The following is a 21,981-nucleotide window of genomic DNA, read 5'->3' as shown; positions in this document are numbered from 1 at the left end:
ATAGAAACCATGCAAAAAAAAACCCAGTATGATCACAAATAAGATCACCAAAACCTCCCAAGTTAGACTCGAGTAACACACTAGCATCAACATTAAAAGCTACTAAATTCATACTAGATCGTTTCCAACTGACAATACGTGGAGGCTGCTGAACTATGTGAGAGGTAAGATAAGCAAAGGTTTTCAAGACATGATGCATAAATGATAACACTTGAGTACCAATTTCTTGAGCAGAATGCTTGATATCCTCAAAGATACATTTGTTGTGAGAACACTAAATCTTCCACATGATAATGGGTCCAATAGGTCAATATTTGATTTTTTTTTTCATCCAAGTACTCAAATTATCTCGATTCGAAGGAGTGACTGACTGGTGGAGACAGAAGGACCACACATCCTTGGCACGCAGGCAGGAAAACAAAGCATGTAACATATCTTCACTACCTTGATGACAAATAGGACATAAGTTAGAAGATATAAGATTATGAGACAATAAAATGGACCTGAAAGGAACAGAGTCGTGTCACAATTACCATGAGAAGAACTGAATATTTGAAGGAACACAAAGGCACAAAATTCAATTCCAACTTTATTCCCCGAGCAACGAAGTATGGGCTCCCATTAACCACCGATAGCCTTCTGAAACAGAGTATATGCCAGATGTGCAGTTGGTTGACATCCACACATCAAGAATGTCACACACAAGAAAAGGAAGAGCCAACTTAATCTTATTAATAATGTTGGTGCCAAGTATGGAATATAGGCGAGAAACTTTCCGATCTTTTCCATCAACAAGATCCTCGATACTCAAGTTCATATCATGGTATTAAGCATAGTGGTTTCTTATCTAGCCAAGGGCTTTACTAAAAACTGGAGTTACCTTCTCCCAATTTGAATTGAACCCCATCTTTAAAGAGCTCAATAATTTTGACAATAGAGTTCTAAGTAGAAGATCCCTTACGGATAGTAGCATTTAAGACCAATAATATCTTTAAACATCTTGACCAATAATTTATCTTCAGAGTTAAGAATATCCCATACCAACTTATCAAGGAGAGCCACATTATGAAATCTAGCAATGCTAATACCAAAGCCACCCAATTTTTTATGATATGAGTCACTTTATCCCAACTACCAAAATGAATCCCTTTGTCCTCTAATCCCTTCCTCACAAATCTACATGCAAATTTATCAAAATAATAACAAATAGATAGATTGAGGATGCCATTGGATTTGCATCCTATAAAAAAGATATTGAGTTAGTATCAACAGTATAAAGAATGAATTATACTCGGACTGATACATAATTTATAATTTATTGAATGATGTTAAATTTTTTTTTTTTTTTTTTTTTTATAATTGAGCCGAATGTAGTACTAATTTTTTATTTTTCTTTCTAAAGAGGAAGTAGTAATATTTTTTTTTTTTGAAGGAAAGAGGAAGTAGTAATATTGAAAACTATGAACATTTTAATGACATGTGACAGGTGTAATACCCACATAGACGGTCCTATTCTTTTCGACAACTCATTTCTAGTTACCTAAAAAAGAAAAAAAAAAACACAAAAAACTCTTCAATAGAAATTTGACACGTAATTTTGCACGTTTGTTTTTGGTTGGACGTCCTTTTGCACATTAAATCCAAGTTTATCCAAAATTAGTTTTCATACTTAAATGATCCAACCAACAATAATAGATTATTTGGTAAATTTTTTTGATAAAATTTACTAACAATTTTTCAAAATCAAGTTTTTTTTTTTTTGTGTACATAAGGAGTACATTTTATTTTTGTTTACTAGTATGTACCTACTACATTTAAATCATATATTGCGATTATGATTTTTGTTTCAATAAAAAATAAGATTTATAATTGAACATGTGATTCTTTAATTACACTTCCGTGATCAAACGGAAGTTTTGATTGATGAACCTAACCCTATCTACAATGATCAAGGAGTCTTATTCTAGACCACACGTCACCGGTAAAATCTAGTGCACCCCATTGATATAAAAGGCTAGCATGGTTCCACTTTTTACAGATAACAAAAATGGCAGAATCTTCACTCACTAACAGCAGTCTTAGGTTAGCAGGCAAAATAGCCATTGTCACCGGAGGTGCCAGCGGCATCGGCAAAGCGACGGCGCATGTCTTTGCCGAACAAGGTGCACGTATGGTGGTAATCGCCGACATCCAAGATGAGTTGGGCAATGAAGTGGCTGCATCTATTGGTGGCCATAGGTGCACCTATGTTCACTGTGACGTAGCAAATGAAGATCAAGTCAAAAATCTCGTTCAATCAACGGTCAAAACTTATGGACAGGTAAATTAATAACTAAGGTTAAATATGTTTTTTTTTTTTGTTACAACTTGTATTTTGAAATTTTCTTTTTTATCTTTATAAAAAAATAGTACTTTTAATTCTTTGAAATATCTTTGTTTAGACAAATGATTCATGGTATTTTTTAATAGTTATATATGTTTAAAACATTATAAAAAAGTTCATCCAAAGATAGATAATATGTTATGTGATTTTTTATTTAAAAGCAATCACTTATTTTTTTTCCACAACAGGTAGATATTATGTTTAGCAATGCTGGGATTGCAAGTCCATCTGATCAGACTGTGTTGGAATTCGACATTTCTCAAGCTGACCAGTTGTTCTCAGTTAACGTTCGAGGAATGGCATTGTGCGTAAAACATGCGGCACGTGCGATGGTGGACGGGTGCGTGAGGGGTAGCATTGTGTGCACTGCTAGCGTTGCCGGTAGCAACGGTAGCATGAAGTTAACAGATTACGTAATGTCGAAGCATGCAATAATAGGGTTGATGCGTTCAGCTAGTAAGCAACTTGCAAAGCATGGAATAAGGGTGAATTGTGTATCACCAAATGGATTAGCAACACCATTGACTATGAAATTGCTAGATGCAGGTGAAGAGACTGTTGATTTGATTTTTGGAGAATACAAGAGGTTGGAAGGAGTGGTTCTCAGCACTAAACATGTGGCAGATGCTGTGTTGTTCTTGGTATCCAATGAATCTGACTTTGTCACTGGCCTTGATCTTCGTGTGGATGGTAGCTTTCTTGATGGCAAATCTGAACTAGTATTTTAATTAAGAGTATCGAAAAGAAAGTGTCCCAAACATTCTTCTTTAATTAAAATTTGTATTGAATTTATTTGGAGGGTGAAAAATTCCTAACACTTCTTAGAGGTGTAAAGAGTGAGGTGCATGAAATAAATGTAATGATTAAATATAATAAATGCAATCTGTGCTTTCTTTGAAGAGTCATCCATGTTTGATTATTTTAAATATAAAAGTTCAGATTTGAAATCATTATAAATGTTAGATGTAATTTTTTATGTTAGGTCTCAATAACTGATAGTAAATTGAAATAAAAGTAAATTGTTTCTTCTAGTGCAGGTCAATTAAAACACAACCATATAAGCCATCATCATTGGCAACCATATATTATTACATGACCTCTTTTGTCATAATTGTAATTTTCTTTAGAGATTCCAAAATTAGAGGCTCTAAATCTGGAATTCTGAAATCAAGAAATAGCTTACATGAGATTGAGAACTCTAATTTAGGAGGCTTTAAATTAATGGACAATATCATACATATTTGGTAGAATTGTATTGAAGTGAGAAATATAATATTTAAAGTGGTGTTTATATAACTATTGAGTCTTGATTCGCTTCCTAGATGTAAGCAACGTGTTCTTAGTTTTACGTTATACTACCAAGATGTTAAAGAAAAAAACTATGTTAAAGAATTTGGTTTTTGGTTTTTGGATTTACAAAACTGTTGTATTTGAGTTTCTAAAATCTATTTTGAAAAAGAATTTTCATCTGTCGAAGTTATTACTGGTTGAGTCACGATCAGGTCACTCTCCGTTTTGTGACACTGTCCAAAACTATGCAAGACAAAATACCAACCACGCCGGAGCAATTTGATCAGTTCAATAACTCTTCTGAATAACATCAAAGTGAAACTAGCCTACAAAACTGAAGGAACAAAATAATTGGATAGGTGTGGAGGGCTTAGCCACCTTCAATCACACTTCCTTCCATTGTCGACCGCGTCTTTCGTGGCGGCGCTCCAAGAATCCAGGAGTAGGTTGCACGCGATTGGGGGGGGGGGGGTGGGGTGGGTGGGGGAGGCTAAGCGAGAGGCAATCGTGGCACCCTACATGGTTGTGCGTGATGCTCATGTTGAACATACAAGAACTAGGGTGAAGGAAGGGTCTGATGACATGAGCGATGATTATGACAGGAACACACTTAATGAAGTAGCAATTAACGTCGCAAGAAAGAAGGGGTTTGAATTGTGACCCTTTTTAAATTTAATCTTGAAACTTTAACAAGTTTATATACTCAAGAAATTTATTGGTAAAGGTTAAACAAATGCAAGATTATATATTTTTGATATAAATCAATTGTTATATCAATGACCAGAATATTATGGATTAAACAAAGTTTATAAGCGTCTTTTAACTAGGATCAGAGTGTTTTGGATTAAACAAATGTCAAGTATTTAAGCTGTTATAATAAGGACCAGAATGTTCTGGAGAATAATTATATAATATGAGCAGAATGATAAAACAATATTATAGATTAATTGGGTTTGAGATGTCTTGTATATTAAGCATTTGTTATATCAAGGACCATAATGTTATGGATGCAGTTATATGTTAAACTTAAATTAATTTAGAACCAAAGAATTCTGGATTAATTTGGTTGTGTTTAATTAAGACCAAAATGTTCTGGATAGATTAATAATAATAATTATTATTATCGTGATAGTGTGTGTGTGTGTGTGTGTGTGTGGTGTCATGCAAATAATAAGAGAAAGGGAAGAGAGAATAACACAAGAGATTTATCCTAGTTCACCAAAGGCGGCTACTTCTAGTTCCCACACTTCGTGTGAGATTGTCCACCATAGTATCCAGCTATCAGAAACTTCTGAATAACACTATATGTTCTTGATCACACCATATCAGTGTGTAACATTCTGTATTATCAACTTCAGCAGACTTCTACAATTCTTTGATGTTGAGTACCTTGAGATGGGTGATATGCTTATGAAGGTTGGAGTGCGTTGTTGCCTATGTATGAGAAATTTGGATGATCTGCCCAACCAAGATTATAAGTGTTGGAATAAAGATTTCTCTGCTGCCTAGTAAAGGTTCACATGTACTTTACTTGTTCTTTTGCCGAATGTTGAGCCACCTCCTTTGCATCCAACCTTTTTGCTAGAGTTTTTAGTTGAATGATAAGTGTTTAACATGTTTTTCATTATTTGTTGTCTCAGGTCAGCGGCGTAGCTAGCGATAATTCTATGAGGTGGCCACATATAATTTTTTTTTTAAACTAATCTAATGCAGTAGGCAAAAAAATTCACAATAACTATTACTTATATAAAATGTTCTTAATAAAATATACAATTGATTCAACAAGAACGGATTATACCAAAAAATGCGGCAATAAACTATTTTGTACCAAAAAAGCCACATTAGAATAGCGTATTGTACCAAAAAAGCTACAACAAAAGAAATAAAGACTAATAGTAGCTATTTATGAATATTGAACTCGACGGCCCTTCAAAGACTCAAATTCATCCATAATTGTATCATTTGTATCAATTCTTTTAAAGAAGTTGTCAATAGTTTTCATTTTACTCATACCTAAAATAATAGATCAAATAAACATAAGAATTTTTGTTGTTTAAATCAAATATCACAACAACAAAAAAAAAACATAAGAACCGGAAGTAAAATTATACAGTATAACACAAATTGTTTTAACCTAATTTGTTTTTCCTAACCTAAAACTAATTTTTTTTTTATAAATTTGCTAAACTAAAACATAAAAAGTTATAAAAAACTAACTATAGAAACATAGTAACCATAAAAACTAACTAAATTTTAGCGGTTTGTGTTGCTATCGCTAAATTCCAAAGCAAAACATAAAAAATTGATTTCAAACTAAATGAGATTATTGTGAAATGTGAATTGAGATCATACCTGGTAACCTGGGTGAATTGAGAATCTAATTAATGTTGCTTGTTGTTAACCTGTTACTTTTAGGTCACCATGGCACCGCACAGATTGTTTGTTTGTCTCTCTCGTGTGTACTGTGTAATTGTGTTGCGTGGGGATCCCGTGTTGTGTGTTGTGTTGTGATATGAAGAGTTAAAAAGCCACTTTACCTTGTTTTTTTTATTAATAATAATTGTGTGGTGGACTATGGGTACGTGTCCACTTTTGTATTATTTTACTGTTAGATAAACTATAAAGATTATTATTATTTATCTCTTTTGGGTGTTAATCTTCCGGTTCCTATACGACACGATTAAATAATTTGAAGTTCAACCGAAAGTTAAATAAAGATAGAAAAAAATTAGTTCACTTAAAATAAAACTTGGGGTAGCTAAATATATATTATTAGGGGTAGCTAAATATAAAAATATACCTACTCACTCAAAAAAAAAAAAAAAAATTGGGGTAGCAAGGGCTACCCCTCCCTTATACTACCATTCGCCCCTGTCTCAGGTTAATGTGTTATGTTCTCCATCGTTTGGTTTTCATTGTTAACATGTTTCTCGTTGATTTAATCAAGTGGTTGGATGTCCAAGTATGGTTTTAGTCGGTTATTTGTTCTTTTAAAGATGTTTAATTAATTTAGTTTTGACAAAAGAAACCTATCTCAACTAATAAATTATCATAATATTAAATGGAACACCTAATGAATTTGAACCTAAAATCTTAGGGTTATATATGTGTAAATTTCATCAACTGATTATCACTAAATATTGGCACCATTAAGAAACAAGGTCGAAGAATACATGAATCTACTACTACAAAGAAAAGAAGAAAAGCAAATGATACGTAATTGGCCATTTCTAGTAATAATAATACCAAAACAAGAGAAAAATGTCTGACATATCTTTGCCACGTAATTTTGCACGTTTGTTTTTTACTTTTGGACATGAAATCAGTGCACCCACGTAATGATTCAACCGACAATGATTAATGGTATCTTTGGTTTGGCTGTGGTCCTGTGGATGTGCCAGGCTGACATCTCAGTGAGGAACAGCCGTGAAAAAAACATAAGCTTTGTCGTTGTTACCGTATTTTGCTGTGATTTTTTTTTTACCAAAGGTTTAAACCTTATACCTTTAATATATTATGCATTATTCTTATCAACTGAGCTAATCTTACGAGAATTGTTGTGATTTTGTTAAACTCAATGTAATATCAAACATATATTAAATGTATGTTTGATTTCATTTTTGTAGGATTGAAAATCGATTCTGAAAATATTGAATCGATATTCTGGTTCGTTAGAGTATAATTGATTTTTTTCTCGAATTAATTTATTTGAAGTTATAAATGTTGAATTAATATTTCGGTTTCTCTAAAGTAGCTTTAACTTTAGAATCAATTTCCACATTTAATTTTTTTCTTGATACAAAAAATTATCGTTTAATTCACATTTATATGAAAGTATTCAAAATTTAAACATAAATAATTTTACCTTCAACTAAATTTTTATTATAATCAATTTTTTCGATGCAGAATCAAACATACTTTAAATATTTGATAATTTCGTCGTAAAATAATATTCTATAACTTCTTTTGACAGGTTCATAAGAATAAAATTTCTTATTTTCGGGGTATATACATGCATTTTGTTTTTGTTTGTACCTACATTTAAATCATATATTGCGATTATGATTTTTGTTTCAATCAAAAATAAGATTTCTATAAGGGAAAAATCAATTTTTATTTAAAAAACTCGATATCTAACTTAATGACCGGCTAAATTATTGTTTAATCCCAATAACGTGCTAGTTCCATTAATAAAATTTATAATATAAACATGTACTACTATTTTTTGCTTACATTTCCGTGTTCAAATCGAAGTTTTGATTGATGAACATAACCCTATCTACAATGATCAAGGAGTCTTATTTTAGACCACACGTCACCTATTAAATCTAGTGCACTTCATGAATAAAAAACGCTAGCATGGTTCCACTTTTTATACATTAACAAAAATGGCAGAAGCTTCATTCACTAACAACAATCTTAGGTTAGCAGGCAAAATAGCCATCGTCACAGGAGGTGCCAGCGGCATTGGCAAAGAGACGGTGCATGTCTTTGCTGAACAAGGTGCACGCATGGTAGTGATCGCCGACATCCAAGACGAGTTGGCAAATCAAGTTGCTGCATCAATAGGTGCACCTACATTCACTATGACGTAGCAAACGAAGATCAAGTCAAAAATCTCGTTCAATCGACGGTCAATACTTATGGACAAGTAAATATTAACTAATTTTAAATATTAGGTTAACGATGTTTTAAGATTTAATTTTTTCTTTTCATCTCTATACAAAAACAGAACTTTTTAATTTTTCGAAATATCTTTGTTTGCACAAATGATTCATGATATTAGGTCAACGATGTTTCAAGATTTAAATTTTTCAATGAATTTTTATAGTTATATATTATTTAAAACAAATCAAAAAGTTCACCAGATATAGATATGTTGTGTGATATTTTATTTAAAAACAATAACTTATTTCTTTTCCGCAACAGGTAGATATTATGTTTAGCAATGCTGGGATTGCAAGTCCATCTGATCAAACCGTGTTGGAATTCGACATTTCTCAAGCTGACCATTTGTTCTCAGTTAACGTTCGAGGAATGGCATTGTGCGTGAAACATGCGGCACGTGCGATGGTGGACAGGTGCGTGAGGGGTAGCATTGTGTGCACTGCTAGCGTCGCCGGTAGCAATGGTAGCATGAAGTTAACAGACTACGTAATGTCGAAGCACGCAATAATAGGGTTGATGCGTTCAGCTAGTAAACAACTTGCAAAGCATGGAATAAGGGTGAATTGTGTCTCACCAAATGGATTAGCAACACCATTGACTATGAAATTGCTAGATGCGGGTGAAGAGACAGTTGATTTGATTTTTGGAGAATACAAGAGGTTGGAAGGAGTGGTTCTCAACACTAAACATGTAGCAGATGTTGTGTTGTTCTTGGTATCTAATGAATCTGACTGTCACTGACATCGATCTTCGTGTGGATGGCAGCTATGTTTATAGTAAATATGAACTTTTATAAATAAATAAATAAATAAAAATGTTTGTACTTATATTGAATTTATTTGAAGGATAAAAAAATTCCTCACACTTCTAGGTGGACTGTTAGAGGTGTATGGAGTGAGGTATATAAAATAAATGTAATAAATAAATAAAAATTCAGCTAGTGTGCAACTTGCAAAGCATGGGATAAGGGTGAATTGTGTATCACCAAATGGATTAGCGACACCATTGACATGTAAATTGCTAGATGCAGGTGCAAAGACAGTTGATTTGATTTTTGGAGAATACAAGAGGTTGGAAGGAGTGGTTCTCAACACTAAACATGTGGCAGATGCTGTGTTGTTCTTGGTATCTAATGAATCTGACTTTGTCACTGGCCTTGATCTTCGTGTGGATGGTAGCCATCTTGATGGCAAATCTGAACTAGTATTTTAATTAAGAGTATTAAAAAGAAAATGTCGCTAACATTCCTCTTTAATTAAAATTTGTATTGAATTTATTTGAAGGGTGAAAAATTCCTAACACTTCTTAGAAGTGTAAACAGTGAGGTACATGGAATAAATGTAATAATTAAATATAATAAATGCAATCTGTGTTTTCTATGGAGAGTCATCATGTTTGATTATTTTAAATAGTAGTAGTATGGAAGTTCAGATTTGAGTTAATGTAATTTTTTATGTTAGGTTTCAATAACCGATAGTAAATTGAAATAAAAGTAAATTGAGGTCAATTAAAACACAACCATACAAGCAATCATTGGCAACCATATACCTATAAAACTCTATAAATTAATAATGTCAGGACCGGAGAAATTTATTAATTTTGAGAGTAATTAATTAATCGATAAATTAATAATTATTAATATAAAGAGTTTTTAAGTAATTATACTGTACATACCAAACAAAAAGGCAAATTATTCTATGCCTCTTAGAATTACGTTGCAGCGAACCTTGAGACTCAACGTAAATTAGTAACTACTGTGTTCATATGCATTGGAAATCAATAATGACTTTTGAAGTACAGTAAATGTAAACAAGAGGAACAAATGTGTTCAATGTATTCTTAATATATTTTTTTTTCAGTTTCTATGAATTATTAATTTATGATTTTCTTGGGACCGAAAATTATAAAGGGATCTCCAGAAAAATTATTATCTTATTATTTTATCGAGTTTTTCAATTTTTTACATTGGCCCAAGTCGGGACCGGAAAAATTTATTATTTTAGAGAGTTTATTAATTTACTGAGTATTAAATTAAAGAGTTTCTACTGTATTATTACATGACCTCTTTATCATAATTGTATTTTTCCTTAGAGATTCCAAAAGTAGAGGCTCTAAATCTGGAATTCTGAAATCAAGAAATAGCTTACATAGAGTGAGAACTCTAATTCCGGAGGCTCTAAATTAATGGACAATATCATACATATTTGGAACATAAAGTTCGCGGAACTATTTTGATAGACTTTGATTTCATGGTAGAATTGTATTGAAGTGAGAAGTATTAAGACAACTCAACAAAAGACTTGAATTAAAAAATTCAAAAAACAATTAGAGATTCACCTTAGAATTCTACCCAATTAAGGTTTAGTTACGGATAACTAAAGACAAATTACAAAAGAAATAAAATAAACTCCAAAGAGAAGAAGGTCGAGGAAAGATTCCTCCTTTCACGCTTCTACACTTGCCTTCCTCTTAAACCACTTTGTTTGGAATGAATCATTGTAAATGAGAGAGTTGTATTTATAGGGAATTCCCAATGGGTTTGGGCTGAAAAGTTGGGCTTTTCTCCCAAACCTGCAACTGACAAAAAAAAAAATGTTTCCCACACTTACGTTCGCATGCACACTGCGTGTGGAGGCATGCGCCTTGCGCATCAGTGCAAAAACAATGTTTTTCATCACTATTTTGCACACTACGATCATGCCAGGCAGCTTCTTCCAATGCCTTTTTTGCCTTTTTTTTCCGTGTTTTTTAGTGTTTTTTTCCTTGAAACTTGTCTTGGGACTTGAAATAGAATTTCTCCACTTTCTAATGTCTTGAGAGGCCTCTCGAATCTTCATCCATTGATTTCCCAATTTTTCATGAGGTTGTTTGTTTTGTCGTATTATATGATTTTATAGTGAATTACATCAAAAACACCTAAGAATTGTTTGGTTTCGGGGAAACTTGAATTACATGACTCAGTATGAAAACATTACAAAATATCTCATAAACCATAGATAATTGTTCGAGAACTCCTCCAGTTTGGGTCACATAACTAAAATGATTGAAAAGTATGCTGAAAATAATGTACGAGAACTTGTCATCACAACCCAAAAACTTAAATTGTTGCTTGTCCTCAACCTAAGAATTGTTTGGTTTCGGGGAAACTTGAATTACATGACTCAGTATGAAAACATTACAAAATATCTCATAAACCATAGATAATTGTTCGAGAACTCCTCCAGTTTGGGTCACATAACTAAAATGATTGAAAAGTATGCTGAAAATAATGTACGAGAACTTGTCATCACAACCCAAAAACTTAAATTGTTGCTTGTCCTCAAGTAAGAAAAAAAAAGCAAATTTTAAATTATGCATATTTTTCAAAGAAAACCCACCTTTCCGAAGAGGTTGCTTGGATCATCGCTTCGTCTCATTTCCAGACTTGACTAACTTACCACTTCCATGCATGCGGGACATGCTTAAAGAAGATAGTTCATGCTTTCAGCCACACTCTTTTCCAATATACACGTATGTGCCTCCTAAAGTCAGTAGGGCTGGTCACGACATTTTCTCACTCCAGTCGTCACGTGAATGTACATTGCTATGAATTTGAAACAATTCTAAACAGACATTCAAAATCACAACATTTACACGTTATTGAGGTCTTTCAGGGTTATAATGTGGCTTAGGTTAAGATGATTTTTTTTTTTTGAGAAAGTAGGCTATAAATTTATTTGGAGTTAGTGCAGACCTACAGATTCCAATTGAACATTGAAGTATTATCCATCTTCCTTCCTTAAACCAAAACAAAAGGAGTACTAGTAGAACTGTTTATTTAATTTTTTCTACTTATTTTTGAAGACCAATTTTTGTGGCTCTTTTTTTTTTTTTGCGTCGACCCATATTTTTCTAGTTCACCTATATTTTTTCAATTTTTTCGTTAAACAAGTTCTACTGACACCTCACCCCAAACTTGAAATGTTACTAATTCCAAAGAGCAACCCTAAACTTAATTTCAAATAATACTAAGTTATTAAAAAATTCTACCTAGCTCCAAGAGAAATCAAATAAATGACATTAAAATTCAAAACTTATGACATGACTCGTCACTTATCAACAACAAAAGAAATTATTGCATGGATGCTTGGGGGGGGGGGGGGGGGGGGGGGTGTTAGCTAATAATAATAATAATAATAATAATAATAATAATAAGTGTGGCTTGAAAAGCCTCAAGGTACCAACAAAAATAAATTGCCTCGTGCGAAATATAATATGACTGATAGTCTATAATGAGCAACTGCAAATTCGAGAAACAATAACATTCACATGGAACACTCAAAATAGAAATAGTTATAGTAGAAGAGTGGAATATATTTGGCTCAAAGTCTCACCAGTTATGCTATATAGAAAAGAGGTGGTGATTATGATGAGTATCTTCCATAACAAGCATCAATAGTTATCGTGCTCTTGAACTTCGGGGGTAAGCTAACCTCTACCGTAAATTTTCTGAAACAATTTTCTGATACTAAAACAATTTGATATCTTGAATGGAAAGGTTATATAGAATATGCAAACTTTAAAACTAAAAATAATAACGAGGAACAGCAACAATTTAAACAAGTATTTGTTTTTGAAGAAGTAAAGCAACAATTTAAACAAGTATTTGTTCCGATGTACTTTACTTGATTTTTTGCGGAATTTGCATCCAATCTTTTTGCTAGAGTTTCTAGTTGAATGCTAAGAGTATTTAACATGTTTTTAATCATTTGTTGTCTCATGTTAATGTGTTATGTTCTCTATCGTTTGGTTTTTATTGTCCACATGTTTCTCGATGATTTAATCAAGTGGTTGGCTATCCAAGTATGGTTCTAGTCGGTTATTTATTCTTTTAAAGATGTTTAATTTAGTTTTAAATTTCTTGTCTTTACTCATCTTGGTGGATTAAGCTTTGTATTTCTTTTTTAAAATGTTTCTAATTTGCTTTGAACATTTGTCTTCTTTTGTTCACAAAAGAAAAGTAGAAAATTAAGTGTTTATGACTCAATATATTAAGTAAAAAGAGTCACAATATTTTTTTTTTTTACAAAAAAAACCTATCTCAACTAATAAATTCTCATCTCATAATATTAAATGGAACACCTAATGAATTAGAACCTAAAATCTTAGGGTTGTATGTGTAAATTTCATCAACTGATTATCACTGAATATTGGCACCATTAAGAAACAAGGTCGAAGAATACATGAATCTACTACAAAGAGAAGAAGAAAAGCAAATGATACGTAATTGGCCATTTCTAGTAATAATACCAAAACAAGAGAAAAATGTCTGACATATCTTTGCCACGTAATTTTGCATGTTTGTTTTTTACTTTTGGACATGAAATCAGTGCACCCACGTAATGATTCAACCGACAATGATATGGTATCTTTGGTTTGGCTGTGGTCCTGTGGATGTGCCAGGCTGACATCTCAGTGAGGAACAGCCGTGAAAAAAACATAAGCTTTGTCGTTGTTACCGTATTTTGCTGTGATTTTTTTTTTTTACCAAAGGTTTAAACCTTATACCTTTAATACATTATGCATTGTTCTTATCAACTGAGCTAATCTCACGACAATTGTTGTGATTTTGTTAAACTCAATGTAATATCAAACATATATTAAATGTATGTTTGATTTCATTTTTGTAGGATTGAAAATCGATTCTAAAAATATTGAATCGATATTCTGGTTCGTTAGAGTATAATTGATTTTTTTTCTCGAATTAATTTATTTGAAGTTATAAATGTTGAATTAATATTTCGGTTTCTCTAAAGTAGCTTTAACTTTAGAATCAATTTTCACATTTAATTTTTTTCTTGATACAAAAAATTATCGTTTAATTCACATTTATATGAAAGTATTCAAAATTTAAACATAAATAATTTTACCTTCAACTAAATTTTAATTATAATCAATTTTTTCGATGCAGATTCAAACATACTTTAAATATTTGATAATTTCGTCGTAAAATAATATTCTATAACTTCTTTTGATAGGTTCATAAGAATAAAATTTCTTATTTTCGGGGTATATACATGCATTTTGTTTTTGTTTGTACCTACATTTAAATCATATATTGCGATTATGATTTTTGTTTCAATCAAAAATAAGATTTCTATAAGGGAAAAATCAATTTTTATTTAAAAAACTTGATATCTAACTTAAGGACCGGCTAAATTATTGTTTAATCCCAATAACGTGCTAGTTCCATTAATAAAATTTATAATATTAACATGTACTACTATTTTTTGCTTACATTTCCGTGTTCAAATCGAAGTTTTGATTGATGAACATAACCCTATCTACAATGATCAAGGAGTCTTATTTTAGACCACACGTCACCTATTAAATCTAGTGCACTTCATGAATATAAAAGGCTAGCATGGTACCACTTTTTATACATTAACAAAAATGGCAGAAGCTTCATTCACTAACAACAATCTTGGGTTAGCAGGCAAAATAGCCATCGTCACCGGAGGTGCCAGCGGCATTGGCAAAGAGACGGTGCATGTCTTTGCCGAACAAGGTGAACGCATGGTAGTGATCGCCGACATCCAAGACGAGTTGGGAAATCAAGTTGCTGCATCCATTGGAGGCCATAGATGCACCTACATTCACTGTGACGTAGCAAACGAAGATCAAATCAAAAATCTCGTTCAATCGACAGTCAATACTTATGGACAAGTAAATATTAACTAATTTTAAATATTAGGTTAACGATGTTTCAAGATTTAATTTTTTCTTTTCATCTCTATACAAAATTAGAACTTTTTAATTTTTCGAAATATCTTTGTTTGCACAAATGATTCATGATATTAGGTCAACGATGTTTCAAGATTTAAATTTTTCAATGAATTTTTATAGTTATATATTATTTAAAACAAATCAAAAAGTTCACCAGAGATAGATATGTTGTGCGATATTTTATTTAAAAACATTAAGTTATTTCTTTTCCGCAACAGGTAGATATTATGTTTAGCAATGCTGGGATTGCAAGTCCATCTGATCAAACTGTGTTGGAAACTCGACATTTCTCAAGCTGACCATTTGTTCTCAGTTAACATTCGAGGAATGGCATTGTGCGTGAAACATGTGGCACGTGCAATGGTGGACGGGTGCGTGAGGGGTAGCATTGTGTGCACGGCTAGCGTCGCCGGTAGCCATGGTGGCTTGAAGTTAACCGATTACATAATGTCGAAGCACGCAATAATAGGGTTGATGCGTTCGGCTAGTGTGCAACTTGCAAAGCATGGGATAAGGGTGAATTGTGTATCACCAAATGGATTAGCAACACCATTGACATGTAAATTGCTAGATGCAGGTTCAAAGACAGTTGATTTGATTTTTGGAGAATACAAGAGGTTGGAAGGAGTGGTTCTCAACACTAAACATGTGGCAGATGCTGTGTTGTTCTTGGTATCTAATGAATCTGACTCTGTCACTGGCCTTGATCTTCGTGTGGATGGTAGCTATGTTTCTGGGAAATCTGAATTAATATTTTAATTAAAATTTGTATTGCTTTAATAAATAATGTTTTGCTATTGAATTTATTTGTAGCATGAAAAATTCCTAACACTTCTAGTTGAAGTATTAGAGATGTACGGAGTGACATACAAGAAATAAATATAATTGGTAATAAATAGAATGAATACAATCTGTGCTTCCATGTTTGATTATTTTTTTATATTCTAAATTTGGAAGTTCAGATTTGAGTTCATTATGAATATCATATGTAATTTTTTATATAATAAATTTCAATAACAGATAGTAAATTGAAAATTTGAAATAAAAGTAAATCATTTTTTCTAGTGTAAGTCAAAACTCAGAATAAAACATAACCATATATGCAAAAATTTGTGAGGGGGCTAAATGTATAAAATATGCATATAATAATATATTGTAAATCATTTCAAAAATTAGTCTTCTGGTCCAGTGCTTTGCTGTAATTTTAACCTACATAAATTGAGTTCGAACCTGATCTTCACAATTTTTGTTTAAGAAAATGTAAAAATTTGTTTAAGAAAATGTAAAAAAAAAGGGATTTATGCCAAAGAAAGTATTAAAGTATTTATCTGGCTTTAAACCCTAAACTTCTAGGCAACAAAACAAAACTTACTGCTGCACCAATACGATTATATGGTAATGTATCGACGCCTTATGTTTATAAAATTTCATTTATACTACAATGTCAATATGTACATATATCTAGTAAGAATAAGAAAAAATTTAGGGTGGTCAAAGTCTAAATCTAAGATCCACCATTGTTTGATGTGCAGCACCGGCCTAAGGGTCAAGCAACCAAAGCAAGGGCTTTAGGCCTCAAAATTTTAGGCGAAAAAAAAAGCCACTAAAAAATTAATTTGGTTATAAATATATTATATGACATATAAATTACAAACATTTGCATAGTTTAACTTATTGCCAAAAAGGTATCGATTACTCTTGGTCATGAATTCAAATTTTGGTCTCCACAAAATTGATTTTATATAAATATTCTATTAAAAAAAATAATTTTAAAGGCCACATAATTTGTTTTGCTTTAGGTCTCTTCATCTGTTGGGCCGGTCCTGTGTATATGTTTGTTCCGTTAGTTTTATTCTTTGGAACCCTTCTCACTTCAAATAGTCATAAGATGACGATACTCTTGAGGATTACTCTTTAAACAAAAATATGTCTGAACTACAATTAATTACCGTTTAATAACGTCAAACGACAAATTATTAATTTTCGTTCAACGTATATGTTTTATGAGCATGTGAACAATTGTTATATGTCTAAAGATCAATCTTCAATACTCTTTACTTGAGCCTTTGAAGTTTGAAGTCTACCTCATCAAAACCCGATTGTTTTTCATCCATTTTAAAGAGGATTTGATAGAGTAATACACATTTTAAATATAATTTGAAATGAAATACCATATAATAAGGCTTCTGAGTTTTAAATTGTTTTATTTCACTTCTCGATGTTTGTTCTCTCTTCTTAAGTTCCATACCCACACTCAATGAGGGAAAATATTTACATGAACACAAACTTTTTGACATAATATTTAAAAACACGCATGCAAAAATATATATAATTTAATTATCTAAATATTATATAATAATTAATTCTATTTTCTTTCTATGTTTATTCTTTTTTTGAAAATACAAAAATCTTGTGTTTAAAGGTTGTGGCCACACCTTGTTCAAAAAAGAAAAGGTTGTGTTCGCACAACAACTTCTCCTCAATGAGATATATAGCCATTTTAGTCTTTGACTGTACGTGTTGCTTCCGATTAGTCTATGACCGAAGAAAATACACAAAAATCCTTGATTTCAAATAGTCATTGTCACTACAAGAAATGTTGCATTTTGCCAGGGGCAGAAGCCCTGGCAAAATGCTAAAAGCCTTGGCAACTGGACGTTTGCCAGAAGTTTTTCCAGGAGCAGAATCACCAGCAAATCTGCTCATCGCAAATGAACCTGCCAGGGCTTTAGCTCCTGGCAAATGCGCTCCTGGCACAGGCCCTGGCTCAACCCCTGGCAAATTGTGTCTGCAGGATTACAGACTTTTCTGACGCATTCTGGTCAATGCAAGCTTTTTACAGACATGCCAGGAACTTTGCCAGGGGTTAACCCCTGGCAAAACGTTGTACGAATTTTTTTAAAAAAAACGTTTTTAAATTGTTTAAAAAATCAAAATATTAAAATTTAATAATTAAAATAATTTTAAAAAATGTTTTAAAATTGTTTTTTAATTAGATAGATATTTCTTTTAGGGAATGATTATTAGATAGATAGTAGGCATTTTTATGGCCCAAGATTAATACAATACATTGATAAAAATTGATAAGAAACATATACATTCTCAACAATGAGATAATCTAGCCGTTCTCTTACACAACAATGAACTAGTTGCTAGCTTTATGACAATATGAAACTGAATTTACATTGTATACATGCAGTATAATTGTTCTAGAAAAATAACATGCATATATACCGAGTCAATTTATGCAACATCTCTGCAACAAATCTTAATGTATGTGCAAACAAAGAATTGAAGGAGTCTACAGCATACATGTCCAACTTCACGTTTTATGATTTAAGCTCTCAAATGGGGAAAGTGACATTTGTATAAGAAAATGATAACTTAACAATGACAAATGATACTGATCATATATTAGTTAGAACCAAATCAAATTTACTATTTCTCAATATTACACTAGAACATGACTATTAGCTTCAGGACCATATCCCAGCTTGGCTACTGAAAAACAATCATAATTGATGGCAAGAGAACAATCATAATCTTTATTTTGCAGATATTACAAACATCAATCTAATGAGTAATGTCATGAGCACATATAGCCATGCATCTGATAAATAACAACAAGTAGTTGTTACCTTTTACTCAGGGTTGACTATCTTGTGGAGAAGTTTCATCCCAACAGCCTTTGAAATTAACAAAGTCAAGAAAAACATTTAGTCACTTGTGTGTGCTTGCATCTAAGCAAGCTGAAGGAACTACCATAATAATTACATTAAATATATACACTCACTTTTTCATATAAGGCTATGACACGATCAAGGTCACCTGCTTGAAGCATCACTTCACATAAGGGTTCACGAGTAGGTCTTCTTCCCAAAAGCTCAAACCTATAACCATTAGGATCTTCAATAAAAGCTGTTACTGTAGAACCATCTTTGACAGGCTCCAGTTCTCTCATAACCTTTCCCCCTTTTCCTTTACAAGATTTACCATCTTGGCAACCTGAAAAATCACAGTATAAGAGCACAATAAACTTAATTGGATAGTCTTTCCTTTTTCAATCACAGTCATATGGAACAATTATGACAAATATGAAAATGGCTTAGTATTTGTGGGCTTTCCTTCATGTACTACTAATGAATTTCAAGTTCATTATATTATAATGAATTTTAGAAGAAACACTAGTAAGTCTCAAAATAATCAACAAATTATACAAAATAATCTTGAGTATTAGATGTCCGTATCAGTCCAAGCTTGAGAAGTTAAAGATGTGAAGATACCTAAATCATTCCATTAAAGACATAATGAATATCAAAGTATTCTAAGAATTCTACTACAAACTCACTTAGAAATTAACAAATTTAAAATACAAGTTGCAAGTAATCAAGTATCCAACACAAGCATCCTAACCTGAACAAAAAATCTAGCTTCATAAAGAAGTGTCGTGTATTTTCTGTCAATTGCATCAATGCCATATATTAAAGAGAGTTAGAGATATGAAAAACACTAAGCTCTTACTCTAGAATATTACCCCTATGCCTTCTGACATTAAACCTCAATATGCTATATAATTCAAAAATGTTACTAGTGAAAAAATAACTACATCTTTTACAACTATTCTAGAAGAACCAGAGTGCAGTAAACCATAAACACTGCAGATAGATAAAGAAATAGCAGATAGATAAACAATGCAGTGAAAAAATAACTACATCTTTTACAACTATTCTTCTACAATAGATCCACAACAAAGTGATTTCAAGATAGAAAATGATTCATTTTCAGTCCCCAAAAACACACACACAAGAAAAATATAGCTCCATTATGAAATGTCAAGGGCAAGATAAATGAAGGAAAATTAAAAAGAAAGAAACCAAGGAAAACAATTATGTATGTCGTTGAATCTTACTTGTATAGTAGCAAGTCTTCTCTTAAATCCTTTCCTCGACGCTTTTTCAATTCATTTTTCCTTATGTAGTTTCCCATCTGAAGATAAACATATCACGTATAAGAGTTTGAAAATTTAAGAGTTACAACTTTGCAGTTCTTCTAACAATACGATGATACTTGAATTTTCGTGACTCTGTTACTAACTACACCAAAGTTCCTCTCAACTCTGATGGTTCACGGATCCTTAGCTAAGTTCACAAATGACTAGACTAGCATCTAAATGTTCCAAGTGTTTGAAGAAAAGATATGAAACACAATTACCTATAACAAGTTTTGTTCTAAATTCACATTTCTCTACAATAGATGTCTTTCTTCTGGAAGTGATAACACCAATAATGCATCAACCTGGAAAACAATTAATTTTGTTCTTCATAAACAATTAAGAGATAAAGAAGCAATATGCAATAGCCAATCCAGAACTTAATTTGAAACTACTATTTATTTCCTTTCTTTTGATCAATATTGTGTCCAAAGTAAAATTAAGTCAGAGACTATTTTCAAAGAAAAACATGACATGTCCTGTTTCAAAACAACAGCTATCAGATTACACTGATCTAACACTAAACCACACTCTTAGAAGACTCATTCAAGCTTGGTGTACATTCGAGAGACTATAGTTTCAACATTACATCACTATAAACCTTGATTTCTAACATAAAATGAGACCAAATAAGATTCTAACAACAACTAAGTCTAATATATCCATTGAGACTTTATTAAAAAGATCAAAACCATCATTTCAACAAAAATAACATGTCTAGTTTAGTGCCTTTCACCAAAATCCGAAAATGAATATTAAAAACTTCTAAAAATTAATTTGGATACAAAGTAGAAAGTGGAACTCACCAAGAGGAAGGAAAAGAAATGAAATGGTTGCAGGTTGCATTTTCCAGCGCGGTGGACACGATTTCCGACACGGTTGCAGCGGTTTCCGGCACAGTGGTTGCCGTCGAAAGTTCTCCGATCCCAAAATAAATATAGGGGTTTAGTTGTAGACGTCATGGGGAAGAAGAAAATCATATTAGTTTTTCAAATGGAGATTTGTGGTGGTCGGAAAGTAAGAGACAAGGTGAAAATTGAGATTTTTAAATTTTATCAATCTAGAAAACAAATGGGTGCTTTTTGAAGAGTAAGAAGAGAGGGTCGTACTGGTGGTAATTTCGTCACCAATGGAGGTCGGAGCATGACGGCGGGTGGCCGTGAAGAAGAGTGACGGTGGGTGTTTTGGGAGAGGAGTTGGCTGGAGTTTGAACGTACAGAGAGAAAGAGAGTTCCAAGGTCTGTTAAGTTACTAGAGAAAAATAATAGGGAAAAGGGTAAAAAGTAAGTGGGCTCTTTCAATTTGCCAGGGGTTATGGTAGGTTGCTCCCGTCAAATGTAAACCAGGAGTAGTGTGGGCCCTGTTTGCAATTTGCCAGGGGTCTCCCTGGCAAGACTCCTGGTAAATTTGCTAGGGGTTCATGCTCCTGGCATAATTCCCTGGCTAATCGCAACATTTCTTGTAGTGTGTGGACTCTGACGTTAGTTTTGGACGTTAGGTCAATAGAAAAACTGAGTTAGCATTTCTTTAGGTGTCAAACCTATACAAATTGAGTCCGAACCCGATTAAGCAAACACAAAGATACCAGCTCAGCTTTTTTGTAGACTTAACGCCCAAAACTCACGTCATAAACCACAACGACAACTAAATTTTGAAGTCAATGTTTTTTTTTTTTGGTGTGTTTTCTTCCAAGACAAGGAACAGTCTCACAGCGAGGTAAACATCCATGATCAAAATTGTTGTTTTCCCTATGATAATGAGATATTGTGTCATATATAAGCACCTTAGTTAGCATTTTTCTTTTCGATTCACTTTTGACAACACGGCGTGCTATATTATATTCCACGCGTAGCACATGGAGAGCAAGAAAGCAACAAGAGATGTA

General features: G+C 32.5%; 1 protein-coding gene, 1 long non-coding RNA gene and 2 pseudogenes across 4 annotated transcripts; 3 read left to right on the top strand and 1 right to left on the bottom strand.

Annotated features, from left to right (window-relative positions):
* The first annotated feature begins 2,040 nt into the window (after window positions 1-2,040).
* On the top strand, window positions 2,041-3,282 carry LOC146913383 ((-)-isopiperitenol/(-)-carveol dehydrogenase, mitochondrial-like). The gene is made up of 2 exons (XM_085716552.1): window positions 2,041-2,320; window positions 2,572-3,282. Exons 1-2 carry the CDS (start codon window positions 2,048-2,050, stop codon window positions 3,109-3,111), a joined length of 813 nt encoding a protein of 270 aa, XP_085572678.1. The 5' UTR covers window positions 2,041-2,047; the 3' UTR covers window positions 3,112-3,282.
* A 4,762-nt stretch (window positions 3,283-8,044) lies between these two features.
* LOC146913382 ((-)-isopiperitenol/(-)-carveol dehydrogenase, mitochondrial-like) lies at window positions 8,045-9,659 on the top strand (annotated as a pseudogene). Its single transcript, XR_015013449.1, has 3 exons — window positions 8,045-8,324; window positions 8,603-8,960; window positions 9,372-9,659. The product of XR_015013449.1 is annotated as a (-)-isopiperitenol/(-)-carveol dehydrogenase, mitochondrial-like (transcript).
* A 5,081-nt stretch (window positions 9,660-14,740) lies between these two features.
* Window positions 14,741-16,028, top strand: LOC146913381 ((-)-isopiperitenol/(-)-carveol dehydrogenase, mitochondrial-like; annotated as a pseudogene). Its single transcript, XR_015013448.1, has 2 exons — window positions 14,741-15,046; window positions 15,325-16,028. The product of XR_015013448.1 is annotated as a (-)-isopiperitenol/(-)-carveol dehydrogenase, mitochondrial-like (transcript).
* Window positions 16,029-18,520: 2,492 nt separating this feature from the next.
* LOC146913380 (uncharacterized) lies at window positions 18,521-21,842 on the bottom strand. Its single transcript, XR_015013447.1, has 3 exons — window positions 20,903-21,842; window positions 20,318-20,401; window positions 18,521-20,092 (listed from the first exon to the last, which is right to left on the bottom strand). It is a non-coding gene; the product is annotated as an uncharacterized LOC146913380 (long non-coding RNA).
* Window positions 21,843-21,981: the final 139 nt, after the last annotated feature.

Source organism: Medicago sativa, chromosome 6 (genome assembly GCF_051527215.1).
Source record: "Medicago sativa cultivar Bolivia chromosome 6, Bolivia_mono, whole genome shotgun sequence".
Taxonomy (NCBI): Eukaryota; Viridiplantae; Streptophyta; class Magnoliopsida; order Fabales; family Fabaceae; genus Medicago; species Medicago sativa.
Note: the sequence above shows the minus strand (reverse complement) of the source record. Positions and strands in the feature narration are given on the sequence as shown.